Source organism: Oncorhynchus mykiss, chromosome 12 (assembly GCF_013265735.2).
Source record: "Oncorhynchus mykiss isolate Arlee chromosome 12, USDA_OmykA_1.1, whole genome shotgun sequence".
NCBI lineage: Eukaryota > Metazoa > Chordata > Actinopteri > Salmoniformes > Salmonidae > Oncorhynchus > Oncorhynchus mykiss.
The window spans coordinates 39,546,040-39,564,015 of record NC_048576.1 but is presented as its reverse complement, the minus strand read 5'-3'; the positions used below and the strand labels follow the sequence as shown (position 1 = coordinate 39,564,015).

The following is a 17,976-nucleotide window of genomic DNA, read 5'->3' as shown; positions in this document are numbered from 1 at the left end:
CTCCGCAAGGGGGGGAACGTGGTAACATTGCCTTTAAAAACTGCTTGGCCTACAAGGGCGATTGGATTGAATCCCGTCTGTCATCATTGTATCCCGATATAATGATGAGACAGACAGGATTCAATCCAATCGTGCTTGGAGACCAAGCAGCTTTTAAAGGCAATGTTACATATAAGGAACATAATGCATATAAGGAACATAACTCACTTTAATAGTTACACTTTTCATAATGTCAGAGTGAACACCAGGTGAACGAGTATTGCAGTTACTTTAGCACAAGTTAATATTCGCTATCTATTTAAATGTGATGTTATATGTTTCGTATATTTTATTAACAATATTAACACTTTAACTGAAGGAGTGAAGTTGATCTTGGAATATACAGACTATGCAATTTAAAAGCAAATGCAAGCAAATCGCAAAACCTCTCCTCCATAAGTAAATAAAGCTTGAAGAGATATAAAAAAACAGGAAATATGCAGGGGAGCTCATTGCTCCCCAACTATATTAAACATTATTGGACATACAAAATCTAAGGTATGGCATATTTATTCATTTTATGTGCATGGTACCATGTCGACTATTATAAAGATATGGTTTCCTTCACATCAATACAGCTGTTGGTACACATTAGTAGATGATTTTGAAAAAAAGTGAATAATGCATGAAATATTGTGCCATTATCAAGTAGCATACTTTATTTTGTAGTTGTACTGTGAGTATTTCGTTGTATTTTAAATGTGTGTGACTGTCCTTGTCTATCAGTGTTTTGTCACTTGTCATGTGTTGTGTTTTTCTGGACTCCTGGAAGAGTAGCTGTGTCTGCAAAAGCTAATGGGGATCCAAATAAACAAATATAAATACACCTGTATGCTGACAAAGGATACAATATCTGAACTTTTTCAACAGTTCTTTAGGCCATTCCTAGGTAATCAAGACCTGAACAATACACAGAGCAGTAAGATAGACAGTGTTAGAAAGGGGCAACTGGCTAAGGGAAATGAGTGTAAACTATACCAACATCCAATCTATCATCTTCCCCCTCGTTCCTCTACTCCCGAGAATTACCCCAGACTCAAACGACCCCCTACTTTATCTCCACCATGAGGCTCAACTAAATAGATCGACCTCAATAAAACGCTTTTGTATCAGGCACGCTTTAGCCCTCTGTCCCCTTCTCCACAGTGAGGCCCTCCACCTTCACCGTCAGGCCCTCCTCCACTGTGAGGCCCTCAGGCGTACTGCCACACGGACCAGAGGGTCCCCAGGGTGATGCTGTAGGCCAGCATGGCCACCAGGTAGACCCTGAAGAGCAGGACGTCCAGCACGTAGCCCACCTGCAGCCACTCCTTGGCGATGTCCCGGGACTCGTCCCTCTTCTCCAGGAAGCCACGGATAGATGAGATTTCCTGCAGGATGTTGTCCATGACGGGCGGCGTGTTGTCACGCACCACAGACAGGCCCCCCAGACCCCGCTCCATGATGTCCCCGCCACCACGGCCACTCTCGCAGGTGTGGTGAAGGTGGTGGTGGTGATTGCATCGAGCTGCAAGATGTCACACAGGGAGAGAGTGTGTGGGGGGGGGGGGGGGGGGGTCATATAACATTATTTATTTGTATGTTGAGTATCCAATGTTGTGTTGAGCTTGTGGAGCTAAATGTATATATTGGCTCAAAACGAGAGACATTGTACCGTATATTGACTATTTCCAAAGTGGGAAAACAAAACTGTAAATTTGTATCCTTTTCTCTCTCTCGCTCTACGATAGGTGTCGTAATGCTGCTGTATTTTTTTCAATCAATGAATACAGCTGAGAGAGAGAATTCTATAGTGCCTTAGATCCTTCAGCTCACCATGATCTACTGCCCAGGTCTTTCTTGTCCCTCTCCCTCCCTTCCTTTCTCCTTCCCTTCCTTCCTTCCTGCCCCTTCTTTCATACCCTTCTTCCTACCCAACCCTCCTGTAGATGTATTACCTGGACTGATGTTGTTCTCTTTGTAGTGGCCCAGACGGTCAGAGTCCCTGGACAGCATGGAGCACAGGCTGTGTTTGTTGCGGATGCAGAGGAGGACTGTGGCCCGCTCCAGCACCAAGTGTTTGAGCCACTGGGGTACGTGGGGCTGCAGGTCCTGCTTATGCACCAGTCGCACTATCAACACTGTCTCTGTCAGGCTGATCACCAACAGGGCCATGCACACTACAAAGTATACACCTGGAGAGAGAAGGAAAGATCGATATTACCTCTGCACACTGCAAGGTACAGCCTAAAAAAGCAATGTGCATCCCAAATGGCATCCTAATCCCTATGTAGTACACTACTTTTGATGAGGGCCTTTTGACCAGGGCCCCAACAAACATTAGTCCTTCACCACTTACTCAAGCTTGCAATCCCAACCTTAATGACAAATCTGAGCCACAAATGCACCAGCTGCATTTCCAATGGTGTAAAAATTATTCCAAGTACTACTCACGTATTTTTTGGGAGATATCTGTACTTTACTAGTTATATATTTTTTTACTTTTACTCCAATACTTTTCTAAAGAAAATATGTACTTTTTGCTCCCATATATTTTCCCTGACACCCAAAAGTACTTTCATTTCAAATGCTTAGCAGGAGAGGAAATTATCAAATTCATGAATTTATCAGGAGAACATGTGGTCATCCCTACTGCCTCTGATCTGACGACACTAAACACATGCTTCATTTGTAAATTATGTTGGAGTGTGCCCCTGGCTATCTGTAAACAACAACAAAACAACCATCTGGTTTGCTTAATATATTTGAAATGATTTATAGCGTTTGCGTTTGATACTTTAGTATATTTAAAACCAAATAATTTGACACTTTTACTCAAGTTGTATTTTATTGGGTGGCTTTCACTTGAGTCATTTTCTATTAAAGTTCTAACCACGTTTCCATCTGCAGTTTTTATGCTAGCAAAGTCATACGGTAAAAAAAAATTAAAAATCAGGACAGCTGTGATGGAAACCGGAAGTTTCGGTACAATTTTATAAATACAGACAGATAATTTGTTTGTCCGACATGGTGGACTCTTTTTGTCTGTAAAAAATTACTTATGCGAGAAATGGTGGTGGAAATACCTTTATGCGCAAATATTGACGTAATAACCATTATATCAAAGTAAACTTGGAGTCACGAGACGATATGTTGTGTGGTCCTCCAACTATGGCTCGGGGAAACCATGCAGTTTATTAGTCTACAGATTTAAATAAGTGATGAACTTCACAAGGTGGTGAAAGTGCATGGTGATGAGCTTGATGCTCATTTCCAATAAATATCAAGGGTCTTATTCTGGTGACATGAAGATTGATGCTTTACTGCCATTTGACAAATATTCTCACTATTATCCATAATCATGTATACTAGCCTACCCGCACAACCTAATCGCACTGTATCTGCGAACTGTTGCCTAGAGCGTACGTAACACCAAAGTAGGCACATTTGCTATTATTTGTGACAAAACTATCAGTTGAGTTGAAAAGGCGATGGAAACACATTGAACTTTCGATTTTTATTCGGTACAAGACAACGGAAAATTACATTTTGTGTGCTCCACGTTATCACGCACTGATTTATCCACAACAAGTTTGTTTGGTGGAAACACCACTGGCGGGAAAATGTGCATATTTTATTTATGCATATTTTAGAATATTTGCATGGAAGTCGATCGCCAACTGGATGGAATAGCTACTGTGATTGTTTCAATTAAAATTGTAAAAAATAAACAAATAGCTTCTTAGCTAAGAGCAATTTCTCAAGCAAGAATTTGAGTGGGGAATACAGAAAATGTGCCGTTATTGGGCAGAGAGGTTTGGAACTCTTTCGTATTGGTCTAATAACTCATTTACCGCATGGTGATATCATCGTGGAAGGCCAAAATGTCCTCCCACCAAAACAGGTTGACATTTCAGGCTTTTCAAACAGCTCTTACACTAAAAGAGCATTATCATCTTTTTACAATTTCAGGGTATTATTCCAACCTCATAGTATGAAAATGTATATAAAACACAGGTAAATCATGTTTTTGACTGCACTGAGTCTTTAAGATATCTTTGCTTTTACTCAAGTATGACAATTGGGTACTTTTCCAACCACTGTGCATTTCTCTATCTGACCTATGAGCGGCGTCCCGATGGCGGTGGCGGGCAGCGTGTCAGAGACGATGATGAGGAAGACGGAGTATCCCAGAAGCAGGGTGATCTTGAAGGACACCCTCTCTCCACTGTCCGGAGGGAGATAGAAGCCCACCAGGTCCATCACCATCAGGAAGATGCTGGGCAGCAGCAGGTTCACAGTGTAGAACAGAGGTCTGCGTCGGATCACCACCTGATCACGTTCATCATGATCATCATCATCAATAGAGCAGTAATTAACATAAATGAGTCATGAACAGGTAGGTACGCACTTCCACATCTATAGTAGTTACAGATATCTGGCAGAACAATGTTTTGATGGTAGACTACAATATACCCACAGATTCTAGCAATGACCCTGAAAGTGAGGTGGGAGTGCACACTCTATAGATCACCTATAGATCCTCAGTCATATGCTTTTGTTAATTTTCAGAAAAGTAAGCCTGTTTTCTTTTTGACACATAAGAAAAACAGCCATTCTCAATACATATTTAATGCAGCTCAAGATGTTCTAATAAAGCCTCTTGCAGTAGAGGTCAAAGTTAATATCTCATATAGTTCTATATTTTTATATTATAGTATCTAGTATATCTCCTTACTGAAGGTCTTGCCTTTCTGTCATGTTCAGTTGGCTTTGAATAAATGGATTAAGCGAAGATATTGTGTATATGCAGGTGTTGAGGGGGTTTTGAATAATTGAAAAGTATACCATACTGCATATAATTTGAACAGGTGTAGATACTTGCTAAATTGATGTGGTGATCTTTGCCAACCCAATATTGTGCTCTTTTAACTATTGACATTTATTTAATCATCACACACAGGGTTGCAAGATAACTTTCTGCAAATTCTCAGGTTTTCCAGAAACTCTGGTTGGAAGATTCCTGGAATCAGGAGGGAATAAGCACAAAAACCAGGATTTCTGGGAAACCTGGGAATTTGGCGATACTTTTTTCAACAAAAATTTTGCAACCCTAACCATTCTTCTACTTGACTAGGTCAGTCTTTGCCAAATAATATATTTCCATAACCTGTCTTGAATACATAAATACAAGGTAATGAATATTATGCATACTCACATTGAACTTCATCTCTGCATAGGAGTCAATGTTGTCCAGACTGAAGCGCTTGTATTTAGACAGGACGTGAAGAAGCTCCCACTCCCCCTGGTTCATGAATACACTCTTGTCCACCTTGAGTTCCTCTGCGCTCCTCATCAGCTTGAGATCGATGTCATTAACTACAGACACAGAGGAGAAAGAGACCAGTGGGCTATGTAATGGACATTATCAACTGTACCCTGCCACAGATTATTTTTTAGTTTTTCAGCGGGGTGAAAATGGTGAAGCATGTAGCATCTGGCACTGATGACATAGAATACATTTATATTGAGGTTACTTTGAAACAAAAGGAAAAGACAAATTACATCTGTACTTCCTAATTCCAGAAACTATCAAGATGGAAGTAACAAAACAATAGAGGACTAAGACTGAGTGAGGGCATGAAAGGGCATTCTTACTTTAAAGTACTACTTAAGTAGTTTTGGGGGGTATCTGTACTTTACTATTTATATTTTTGACAACTTTTACTTTTACTTCACTACATGAAAATAATGTAGTTTTTACTCCATACATTTTCCTTGACTTCCAAAAGTGTTGGCGTGGGCCGCTGGCTATCTGTAAACTTTTTTTAAAAACAAGAGAATTGTGCCGTCTGGTTTGCTTAATATAAGGAATTTGAAACGATTTATACTTTTACTTTTGATACATTAAGTCTATTTTTTGCAATTCAATTTACTTGTGGTACTTATGTATATTTAAAACCAAATGCTTTGTATTTTACTCAAGTAGTATTTTACTGGGTGACATTCACTTTTACTTGGAGTCATTTTCTATTAAGGTATCTTTACTTTTACTCAAGTATGACAATCGGGTACTTTTTCCACCACTGCTGTATGTGCAGTTGAAAAGCCTTACCTCACATGCAAATTACTATACAACTAAATAACACATGTCTTACGGGTATGGAGCCAGCTCTGAAAGGTCAGGCTGCAGTTCTGGACGTCGAATGGGAAGTTGTAGATGTTGAGAGTGCAGGCGGTCACCACCTGGATAGGCTTGTAGTTGCGCACTAGTCCATAATGGGTCACGTACACATAGGGAATGTCCGGAGACTTCCCCACATCCACACTGAGAGATTACGAAACACAACAACTCAAAGCAAAAAGATGTTTGTGGCTGATTCAGACAACTAATATTTTAGCGTAGGCTAAGTCACACTTTACATGTTACTTTAGTAATGCTTTATCAAAGTATCCAATTTTGTCAGTTTACATCAGAAGATAAATTATGTATAAAAAAATATAATTTTACTTGACTAAAATTATGTTATCTGTATGGCCTCATGCGTTGTCCTACCCCCACAATAACAAAACACTGCAGGCTACTTACAACTCGTTGATTAGTATGTCAGGCACCCACACATTCGCAGTCGGTATGGACATTTGATTCACATCATCAAAATCCTCTGGGTTCCATACCAAGAATTCGTCTGTCCATTCCTGATAAAGACTTGTAGCATTATTTCCTGATACAGAGTTATAGCATAAGCGCAATAAGCATGGTCTAGTATTAATCATGAATTAATGAATGAATAAGTATTGTATAAAGGCTTATAACTAACTAGTTCCTCTGATAAGATGTTTGATACATGTCCAAAGGTGAGGATATCCAATGTTCTGCTGTACTTTTAGGAATGTTTTAAATGCTTGGAAACGTTTATTCAACAAAATCCATTAGTTGAAATAGTTATTATACTGTTACAAATAGTTATGTCTTACCTGCCTGTACCATATATATGTTGTCAGAACCTGGTTCTTCTCATCCTGTTGTAAAACACAGCAGCACACAGAGGAAATAGTGAAGATCTACATAGGCTACACACTATCTCAGTATACTGAACTCTTCTACTATGTGATTTATACGGCATACCACACTGAGGATAGAGTACACCATAAGGTCGATGGCCACCATTGTGCAATTTCGCCAGTTGCGCACGGGTCGCACACCCTTCTTGTACCCAGCACTCAAGTATTCGGAGAGGCGTACCAAGGTGGCATTGGCAAAGCGTCCGGTATTATTGCTCAGTTTCTTGACTAAAACAAGTAAAACACATTGTTACAGCATATGGATTTAAACATAATGCTATCCACTAAAATGCAACATCTTAAGGGTTGTACAATTATTATGTTGTGTTAGCCTATAGAAAATAGCAACCTCCGTCAAAAACGCCACAGCCTATATGGAATGATTTACCTGTGCAGGCTCTCGCGGTGCCTTGAATCAGAAGCAAGACCAGCGCTGTCCAGAGTGCTGAAACTCTCATTGTGACCAAAGTTTCACTTCACTGCCTTAAGCTTGCCAAGAATGAGCAGCGCTCAGCTTTGAGATGTAGCGGTCAACTGGCGCCGCCCGAGACCCATATTCAGGATTGTTGACTGTAGCCCAATGTCTACTGTATCATATATTAGTTAAATTAGGTTTCCTGCATTCTGGATAAGGCTGGCTTAGCCAGCTGATGCAACTATGAATATGAGGGTGTGTTCATCGTTAATTTGATGATGGGGATTGGAAGCAGTGGAGGTTATGTCACCACCTGCCCTGAGCAGATAACTCAGAGCAATCATACTATTTACAGTATCTGATCGTGTAGCCAGATGTCTCTGTCTGGATCAAGTTTCATGTGGGATATTGGCATTTTTCCTTCAACGCAATCCTCAATATATCTTTCATACCGTGGGGAAATTATTGATCTCTATAAAATTCCAAACATAGTATGATGTAGGCCAAGTCTATGATCTAGTTGTATGTAACCTACAACTGTGTTAAGACATTGATTTCCTGAACATACAGAAGAGCATAGGCCTATTTTCTCTTGAGCTTGCTTTTCAACATTGGCATATGAGGGTGGTCAAATGCAGATTGGTTTTCTATTCTCTCACTAACAAGACCGAACTGACATTTGATACTGATGTTAGACATCCTTTTGTTCATTTTGTTCTCTAGGTTAGCCTATCATTTAAATCAGTTGATATCTTAAACTGTGTATGTTGGGGAAATACATACTGTAAGCAATAAGAAATAGAGTCGCATCATTATATTTAACTCCCAGTAATTTATTTGGTAAAACGCCAACATTTCGGCATCACTGTGCCTTCTTCAGGGTAATGACATTACACTAAATAATTTTCTCTGGGTGTGCGCCAGCTCATGCTTTTAATTAGGGGAAACACGTACTGAAATCTACAACAACATTGAATTTATGACTTTTATTGTGTGATTGGACGAGATAATACGATTGAAAAATAATGTCCATTTATGACACACACAAAAACACTTGAAAAGATGTAGTCTCTTTTATTAAGGATTAACATTGCAGGCTATGTTAAAAGCGTACAGGTGTATTAAGAGCAAACCAGCCATTTTCTTGGATAGAAACTTTTACTCACTGTACTGGCTGGAGGCTTTGATATGATTCCAAAACATCTATATCCCTGTATAACACCAGCTAAAAACAGGATAAACAATCAAACCAAGAGCCACAGTTGATTTAAAAAAAAACTTGCAACAGGACTTGCTTGATATGATGGGGAATAAAAAGTTACATCACAAGTATGAATGTACAACATAACATACAACATAACATTACAACATAACATTACAGCAAACAATAACCATTATTAATTTCTCTCCTCAACTCAGAGGTGTCCATACAACCGGTTGTAATGTGATCTGCTCAAAGAAAAATGTCTGCTGTTCAAGTGAAAATTCTATTTACAAAGATTGTTCCCAGCCAAGGGTTTTATGAGTAGCTCATGTGTCTTTTTATGACTATCAGTGAACCAACAGGGAATGCAGTTGCCTAAGCTTTGAATGTGCTTTATTGATTTGGTACGAGTTTCAGGGGAGCATGGTGATTCAAGTTAATGTGGAATAACATCACATTGACGTTGCGGAATGTGCCCGGAGAATAGGAGTAAGATATCTTTTTATGAAGATCTTCAGTTGAAGGAATATGTTAATAAATCAGCCCATATTGATTTATGGGCACCATCTTCCAATTGTAAATGGGAATACAGTGTTCACTCAATAGCTTCTAGCTACAGTATCAAAAGAAAGGGGGAGAAAAGGGATTAAGTCGCCCTCATCAATAACCCTAAAAAGACTTAAAAATATGTATTTTTCTGCAATAAAATGTTTTCTCCTCATGCCGATAACATTTGAACAACAATTCCTCCTCTCCTCATGCAGAGCTCCAGCTGGCCCACAGTAGCAGCAGAGTGCTGGCGTAGACAACCAGGATGAACAGGTAGACTCGGAAAAGAAGGATGTCCACCTTGCAGCAGAGGGCCACCCAGTCGGCCTGGGCCAAATCGTCACTCTCCCCTTCTTGCAGGTAGAGCCGCAGGGCCACCACCTCCTGGAGCAGCCTCTCCAGCCGTGGAGCACTCTCCTGGAGCTCGCTCAGGGACAGTAGGTCCTCCTCTGGAGCCAGGTCAAACTCATAGCCTGGTAGGACAACATGAACGGTAAGTGGGGGGATAAAGGGTGATGATGGGGTTGGACAAATTAATGTCCAAAGAGAACATATCTATTTTTACCCCAAAGACAAGATTTTGTTGCTACATCGCAATCAATGTAAATGATTAGGTGTATGTGTAGACATACTGTAAAGATGTATAATTTATATGATTCATTTGATGTTAACACAGAGGAAGCTAGAGATGTTGTCAACATGCAAATGAAAGGGAATCAGAAATCTGAGGTAAGTAAATCTGTGTTAAGTTAGGAAAACAACCACCTGCTAAGTGTTTGTTTCTCATACCCTAGTCACTCTCTTATGTCCTATGACCTAGAAATACAAAGCTTCTCAACAACACATCCTCCCTCTCACCCCTCTCCCTCTCACCCCCACACTGATCCACGTCAACCAGCGTTTTGACAGAGGTGAAGTTGCTCTCGAGGAAGGTCTGGCTGGAAGAGCCGTACTTGTCGAGGAGGCAGGCGGACACTGACATCTCCTTGACCTCCTTCTCGTTGTGGTGGAGGAGCTTCACCACAAAGATGGAGATGGATAAATTCAGCACAAGCAGCGCCATGCAGACCGCAAAGAACACACCTGTAGGATGGAGAACACCAAACAACAACACCTCAACAACACCTGTTAGAAAAGGAAGACATGTCTCAAGATGTCTTCATAAATATGTCTCAAGACATTTCACAAAGCATTGGCCATGGCTGGGTATGAATGGCATGCTTGGTGTGTCAAACCATATTAGAGAAAGTTCAAAACAAAGATGAGGAAAGGAGCTGGTGTAGGATACCTCAAATCAAATCAAATCAAATTTTATTTGTCACATACACATGGTTAGCAGATGTTAATGCGAGTGTAGCGAAATGCTTGTGCTTACCTATGAGTGGTGTTCTGATGGCGGTGGCAGGCATCTCGTTCATCAGGTTGACCCTGAAGACAGTGTAGCCCAGGAGGATGCTGGTCTTAAAGGTGATACGGGTGCCACTGTTGGGCGGCAGATAGAAGCTGATGACGTCCACCACCATTAGGAAGATGCTGGGGATGAGCAGACTCACCACGTACAGCAGGGGGCGCCGGCGGATCAACACCTGACCAGTGGGGGGGAGCAAGATGGAGAGAGAGAGCGGGAAAGAGTGAGAGCGGGAAAGAGTGGGAAAGAGTGAGAGTGGGAAAGAGTGAGAGCGGGAAAGAGTGAGAGCGGGAAAGAGTGAGAGCGGGAAAGAGTGAGAGCGGGAAAGAGTGAGAGCGGGAAAGAGTGAGAGCGGGAAAGAGTGAGCGAATTTGACTTTGATTGATTTCAACTCACTTTCCTCAACTGAACCCACAAGAAAACTCTATTCGATAGTATTACCCTCCTATTCTCCTCCGGTGCCCAAAAACACACAAATCCCCTCAACAAACACTTTTACAATGAGTCATAGTGTAAATGTAACCCAAGAAGTCCTGCTGGATAGACAATCCATCATTAAGTGCCCTTCTGAGCTGAATGTAGAACAGCAGCCCTGCCTAGCCTATCTTCTCAGACCCACCTGTGCCGGGCCAAGAGCCCATTTCTCTGGCAGAACAAGACGGCCATTGATCAGCTGCCACAGAGACAGCCTCATTATGGTGCCTCTCTCTCTCTCAGCATGCTGGACGCGCCTCAGCCTCATCTATTAGCATTAGCGCTTAATCCCGTCTGTGAAGCCCTGGCTGATCCCTTTAACTTCCTCACAGCAGGAGGACAAGGAGGATGGGATGGCAAAAAAACTACTGTCGCTACTCAATCTGCTTTAGTTGTCATTGTACAGTCACATTCTCCCTACAAGAGAAGTGTGTACTTTTTTTGTTGCATAGACATCAAGCCATTTAGAAAATCCCACTATCACACCTATTCACATATTCTATATTTACCGACTGGCTGGATATGCATTGCTGTGTAAGTCGATACAGATGGCACTAGACGCATAGGTCATATTTGTATTCCTTAAATGACTTTCATTCAAATCGAGTATCTAAAGTATCTAAAGGGAAACAAAAGAGATCTGGTAAACGGTAGGTACACACGTTGAACTGGATGTGGGCGTAGTCTCTGTCGTCCAGGCGGAGATGCCAGTAGCGGGAGGGCACAGACAACAGTTCCCACTCGCCATCGTCCATAAATGACTTCTGATCATTTGCGATCTCCTCCGCACTCCTCCACAGTGTCAGGTTCACCTCAGTCACTGCATACACGATGGTAAAGGTCAAGGGACGGAGTTTAATGACACAAGCCTTAATGACACTCAGTCAATATGACCTGCTATTGATTTGATACTACACTGCTCAAAAAAATAAAGGGAACACTAAAATAACACATCCTAGATCTGAATGAATGAAATATTCTTATTAAATACTTTTTTCTTTACATAGTTGAATGTGCTGACAACAAAATCACATAAATTTGATTTCCATTGATAATTTTTATCAACCCATGGAGGTCTGGATTTGGAGTCACACTCAAAATTAAAGTGGAAAACCACACTACAGGCTGATCCAACTTTGATGTAATGTCCTTAAAAAAAAGTCAAAATGAGGCTCAGTAGTGAGTGTGGCCTCCACGTGCCTGTATGACTTCCCTACAACACCTGGGCATGCTCCTGATGAGGTGGCAGATGGTCTCCTGAGGGATCTCCTCCCAGACCTGGACTAAAGCATCCGCCAACTCCTGGACAGTCTGTGGTACAACGTGGCGTTGGTGGATGGAGCGAGACATGATGTCCCAGATGTGTTCAATTGGATTCAGGTCTAGGGAACGGGCGGGCCAGTCCATAGCATCAATGCCTTCCTCTTGCAGGAACTGCTGACACACTCCAGCCACATGAGGTCTAGCATTGTCTTGCATTAGGAGGAACCCAGGGCCAACCGCACCAGCATATGGTCTCACAAGGGGTCTGAGGATCTCATCTCGGTACCTAATGGCAGTCAGGCTACCTCTGGTGAGCACATGGAGGGCTGTGCGGCCCCCAAAAGAAATGCCACCCCACACCATGACTGACCCACCGCCAAACCGGTCATGCTGGAGGATGTTGCAGGCAGCAGAACGTTCTCCACGGCGTCTCCAGACTGTCACGTCTGTCACGTGCTCAGTGTGAACCTGCTTTCATCTGTGAAGAGCACAGGGCGCCAGTGGCGAATTTGCCAATCTTGGTGTTCTCTGGCAAATGCCAAACGTCCTGCACGGTGTTGGGCTGTAAGCACAACCCCCACCTGTGGACGTCGGGCCCTCATACCACCCTAATGGAGACTGTTGCTGACCGTTTGAGCAGACACATGCACATTTGTGGCCTGCTGGAGGTCATTTTGCAGGGCTCTGGCAGTACTCCTCCTGCTCCTCCTTGCACAAAGGCGGAGGTAGCGGTCCTGCTGCTGGGTTGTTGCCCTCCTACGGCCTCCTCCACGTCTCTTGATGTACTGGCCTGTCTCCTGGTAGCGCCTCCATGCTCTGGACACTACGCTGACAGACACAGCAAACCTTCTTGCCACAGCTCGCATTGATGTACCATCCTGGATGAGCTGCACTACCTGAGCCACTTGTGTGGGTTGTAGACTCCGTCTCATGCTACCACTAGAGTGAAAAAAACGCCAGCATTCAAAAGTGATCAAAACATCAGCCAGGAAGCATAGGAACTGAGAAGTGGTCTGTGGTCACCACCTGCAGAACCACTCCTTTATTGGGGGTGTCTTGCTAATTGCCTGTAATTTCCACCTGTTGTCTATTCCATTTGCACAGCAGCATGTGAAATTTATTGTCAATCTGTTTTGCTTCCTAAGTGGACAGTTTGTTTTCACAGAAGTGTGATTGACTTGGAGTTACATTGTGTTGTTTAAGTGTTCCCTTTATTTTTTTGAGCCGTGTACATCAAATGACTAACTACTGTAATTTACTAAATACTGTATGCATGATAGCCTAATGCATGCATTTTGTCTATGAAAATATATTCCATTATTATTTTGCACTTCTAATTGTGTGTTACTGCCACGTCATCCATCTGTGCAGATCCAGATGTGTAGTCATTTGACTGGGTAGCTACATGTTTACATCTCTCTCTCTAGGCTAACCTGAGTGAAGCCAGCTGCGGAAGGTCAGAGTGCAGTTCTGCTTATCGAAAGGGAAGGCGTACAGCTCCAGGTCACATGCAGACACCACCTGGATGGGTTTGTTGTTCTTCACCATCCCGGACGAGTTGACATACACATAGGGGATGGCAGGGGACTCCCCTACATCCACACTAACAGGGGGAAGACCACAGACTTATGGGTAAGATGGGAGTTCCAGCTGCTTACAGTATGTTGAACATGAGACACGGACCCCAACATGCTGACCAGACCGCGTGTGTGCCATTGTGTGCATGTTAATTTTGTCCATCCACACCAGACGCGATCAGGACACGCAGGTTGAAATATGAAAACAAACTCTGAATCAACTATATTAATTTGGGGACAGGTCGAAAAGCAAACATTTATGGCAATTTAGCGAACTAGCTTGCTGTTGATAGCTAATTTGTCCTGGGATATAAACATTGTGTTGTTATTTTGCCTGAAATGCACTAGGTCCTCTACTCCGACAATTAATCCACAGATAAAAGGGTAAACCGAGTTTGTTTCTAGTAATCTCTCCTCCTTCAGGTTTCTTCTTCTTCATTGGACTTTATATGGTGGTTGGCAACCAACTCTAAGGTGCATTACCACCACCGACTGGAGTGTGGACCTCAGTTCATCTTTCAATAACCCACATGGGTGAGGAGATGGGAGAGGTGGGACTTGCAGTGCATCAAGCATCACAAATAGAACCAAGTTCTACTTTAGCGCCTGAATGCAATGATTTAATAACATGTATGTGTAAATGTATTTTTCAACGCACGAGTGGTCAGCATGTTAGGGTCAGCACACTTGTCTGTCATTTTAAAGTAAAAGGCCAAATATTTAACATTTCTGAGAAGAGTGAGGGTATTGAGTAATCCAATGACATGTTATGCAATTTGAACAGGAATACATATGGTGTCAAATCTTACAATTCACTGATGATGAGATCGGGCACCCATATAGCATCAGAGGACAGGGAGATCTCAGTGATCCCGTCAAACTCCTCGGGGTCCCACACCAGGAACTCATCGGTCCAGATCTGACATCACAAACGGGAAACGCATCACAAGACCATTCATATGAAGTACAGTACATGCCAGATGGGTACATGACTGTTTTGGCATTCAACAACGCAATTGTTGCATGCCAAACAAGGTTGAAGTTGCATTTGCTGAAGCAGGCTCCCTGTTTTCCAGACATGTTATACAGTGCCTTCAGAAAGTATTCATACCCATTGACTTATTTTGTGTTATAGCCTGAATTCAAAATGGATTACATCTTTTTTTTTCTCTCACCCATCTTCACACTACCCCATAATAGCAAACTGAAATCATGTGTTTAGAAATGTTTGCAAATTTATTGAAAATGAAATACAGAAATATCTCATTTACGTAAGTATTCAAATACATGTTAGAATAATATTTGGCAGTGATTACAACAGCTGTGAGTCTTTCTGGGTAAGTCTCTAAGAGCTTTGCACACCTGGATTGTACAATATTTGCCTGTTATTGTTTTCAAAATTCTTCAAGCTCTGTCAAATTGGTTGTTGGTCATTGCTAGACAACCATTTTCAAGTTTTTACATATATTTTCAATCAAATTTAAGTCAAAACTGTGACTCAGCCACTTGAGAATATTTGCTGTTTTCTTGGTAAGCAACTCAAGTGTAGATTTGGCCTTGTGTTTTAGGTTATTGTCCTGCTGAAAGGTGAATTCATCTCTGTGTCTGATGGAAAGCAGACTGAACCAGGTTTTCCTCTAGGACTGCCTATGCTTAGCTCCATTCCGTTTCTTTTTTTATCCTGAAAAACTCCCCAGTACTTAAAGGAAAATTCCACCCAAAAACTACCTTTTGGTATTTGTTTCATTTGTCCATTGTTGACATAGTCCCAAACGGTTTTGCTTCTCAGCAATCAAGTTTTCAATATATGTAACTTTCAAAATGCGTATTTAGATGTTTTGAAAGTTACATACAGTATATTGAAGACTTGATTGCTGACAAGCAAAACCATTTGGGACTATCATTAACACCAATAGAAGAAGACAATTCATACCAACCTGCCGGTACCAAATGCTTGTGGTTACTTGCTGGGTCTTTCCATCCTGTAAAAAGTAGATTTGTATTATATTTTTGTGTGTAAATTGTTTGGGCAGATTATTGAAATGTTTAAATACAAATGGTCAAAATGTATTTATTGAAACAAGATTAACATTTCATACAAATTGTATGAAATGTTAATCTTTTAAATGATCATTTTGACAATGTTTTCATTTCTTGTGTTACATATTACCAGAAGCATGGCAGGTAATTGTATTGTATTTTATATTTAAATAATGAAGGATTTAGATGAGGCCATATAGAGTTATTTTTCTTTACCACATCAAGGACCGACTGCAGTATGAGGTCTATGTGGATTAGCGTGGGTCTGGTCCAGTTCTGAACAGGTCTCACTCCACAGTCGTATTTACGCAGGAGGGTCCTGGTGAGCTGGTTCAGAGCAGACCTCTTGGGTTTATCTGCTACCTGTTCAGCTAGAGGGGCTGAATGGAAGTCAAGTAGTAAATCAATCATCTGAAATTCAACTCATTGATATATAGGGTTACTGTCCAGGTTTTCCAGAAATCCTGGTTGGAGCATTCAGAATTTCCTGCTTATTCCCTCCTGTTTCCAGGAATCTTCCAACTGGGATTTCTGGAAAACCTGGGAAAGTTAACTGAATTGAGCAACTCTATCTCTATCAAATAAAATGCAAACCCTGCCCGTCTTGTATATGACTACCTGATAATTTACAGTATAATCTATTCTCAACATGATTATTGTGTCACAAATGTTAATGTAAGACCATTAATTCAATGTGCTACGTTTACAGACATTGTGACATGTCTCCACAATGATTAACTCCACTACTAAGAATGAAAAACATGTATATTAAACATAATGAAGAAACAGATTATTATTAAATAAAATATATTTTACCATCCATGCATTAAATCTTTATTTTTCTGTCTCACATGAAAAATAATTGTCTGTTTCAGATTGGGTTGCAAAATTCCAGTAACTTTCCCCAAATTCCCAGGTTTTCCAGAAATCCCAGTTGGAATATTCCTGGAATCAGGAAGGAATAAACAGGAAATCCAGGAATCCTCCAGCCAGGATTTCTGGGAATTTTGAGGAAATTATCGGAATTTTGCAACCCTAGTTTCAGAGTTAGTTAAAACACTGAGATTCAAAGGGATGGACTGCCTGTGATCATCTAATTGGATTTACAGGATAGGAAGCTCAAAGAAGGGTTCCATTAAGTCATACATTTGCAATAACATGTCAATCATCTTTAAATGTAAAGTTGCTTGTTTCATGTAGACAATTCTTAATAGCACTGACTGGTAAACTGGTATTTAATGTTTTATTTAATTCATATTTATGGATATTTAATCCAAAACTGATTGTAGAAGAGGAAAACTGTGAGTAAATCTTACCTGAGCTTAGTAGAAGCCAGAGAATAGATATCATGTTGAGCAACCAGTTGCAGATCCCCAATCAGTTTTATACACCTAAGTCTCCCCTTCAAAATGTTGTAATGTCAGATGATCTTCAAAGTAATTTTCCTTTCTTTCTGTTTCTTTTCGTTCTGAAATGTATTCTGGATAGTTTGATGTCTCTTCTTTACTCGCTTTCAACAGTAAATGGACCTGTGTGGGAAAGTTTGAGTGGCATCTGTATTGATTTTCTATTAACATGGTAAGATGATACTTGTTTTAAGGAGTGAGGCAGACCCACTCCTTTGGTATTGTGGCAGTGCAGAGGTGAAAGATGGCTGTAGATGGCTAGTTACATAACTGCTGATTGATTTACTAAAGTAGAGTTTGTAGAATGTTATGTTCCTTGTCGACTGAGGTGAAGGAAGCTGGGGTCATTTTTGCTTGTTTTTTCTCTTCTCCAAAAACCAGTTTAGAGTTTTTAAATTGAGTAGAAATGCAGTAAATGAGCTTGAACTAAAGATTCCTTGCACATATTTCAAAACAGTTTAGGCTAACGTTTATTTATCCTTAATAATGATAATGATGTATCAATAATTTGCCTGAACGTTATTTGTCCATTGCCGTGACCGCGCGCATCCACGTTG

At 41.1% G+C, this 17,976-nt stretch overlaps 2 protein-coding genes across 2 annotated transcripts; both read right to left on the bottom strand.

The window, feature by feature from the left end:
• Positions 1-245: 245 nt before the first annotated feature.
• On the bottom strand, positions 246-7,327 carry htr3a (5-hydroxytryptamine (serotonin) receptor 3A; the record flags this gene model as incomplete). The annotated part of the gene is made up of 8 exons (XM_021625871.2): positions 246-1,546; positions 1,977-2,213; positions 4,140-4,350; positions 5,237-5,397; positions 6,177-6,346; positions 6,608-6,717; positions 6,997-7,041; positions 7,148-7,327. Coding segments are annotated over 8 exons (1,428 nt in total), but the record flags the coding sequence as incomplete, so codon positions are not given.
• A 1,117-nt stretch (positions 7,328-8,444) lies between these two features.
• htr3b (5-hydroxytryptamine (serotonin) receptor 3B) lies at positions 8,445-17,969 on the bottom strand. The gene is made up of 9 exons (XM_036937565.1): positions 17,330-17,969; positions 16,230-16,393; positions 15,911-15,955; positions 14,783-14,892; positions 13,830-13,999; positions 11,796-11,953; positions 10,627-10,837; positions 10,125-10,334; positions 8,445-9,724 (listed from the first exon to the last, which is right to left on the bottom strand). Exons 1-9 carry the CDS (start codon positions 17,361-17,363, stop codon positions 9,459-9,461), a joined length of 1,368 nt encoding a protein of 455 aa, XP_036793460.1. The 5' UTR covers positions 17,364-17,969; the 3' UTR covers positions 8,445-9,458.
• Between the last annotated feature and the right edge of the window lie 7 nt (positions 17,970-17,976).

Bases quoted from the DNA above. Each gene is read 5' to 3' on its own strand.
- htr3b (XM_036937565.1), bottom strand. From the start codon at position 17,363: ATGATATCTATTCTCTGGCTTCTACTAAGCTCAG. The intron at 14,893-15,910 runs GTTGGTATGAAT...TTGTGATGTCAG, and splicing joins CAAGCATTTGGTACCGGCAG to ATCTGGACCGATGAGTTCCT. The intron at 14,000-14,782 runs GTAAGATTTGAC...TCCCCCTGTTAG, and splicing joins GATCTCATCATCAGTGAATT to TGTGGATGTAGGGGAGTCCC.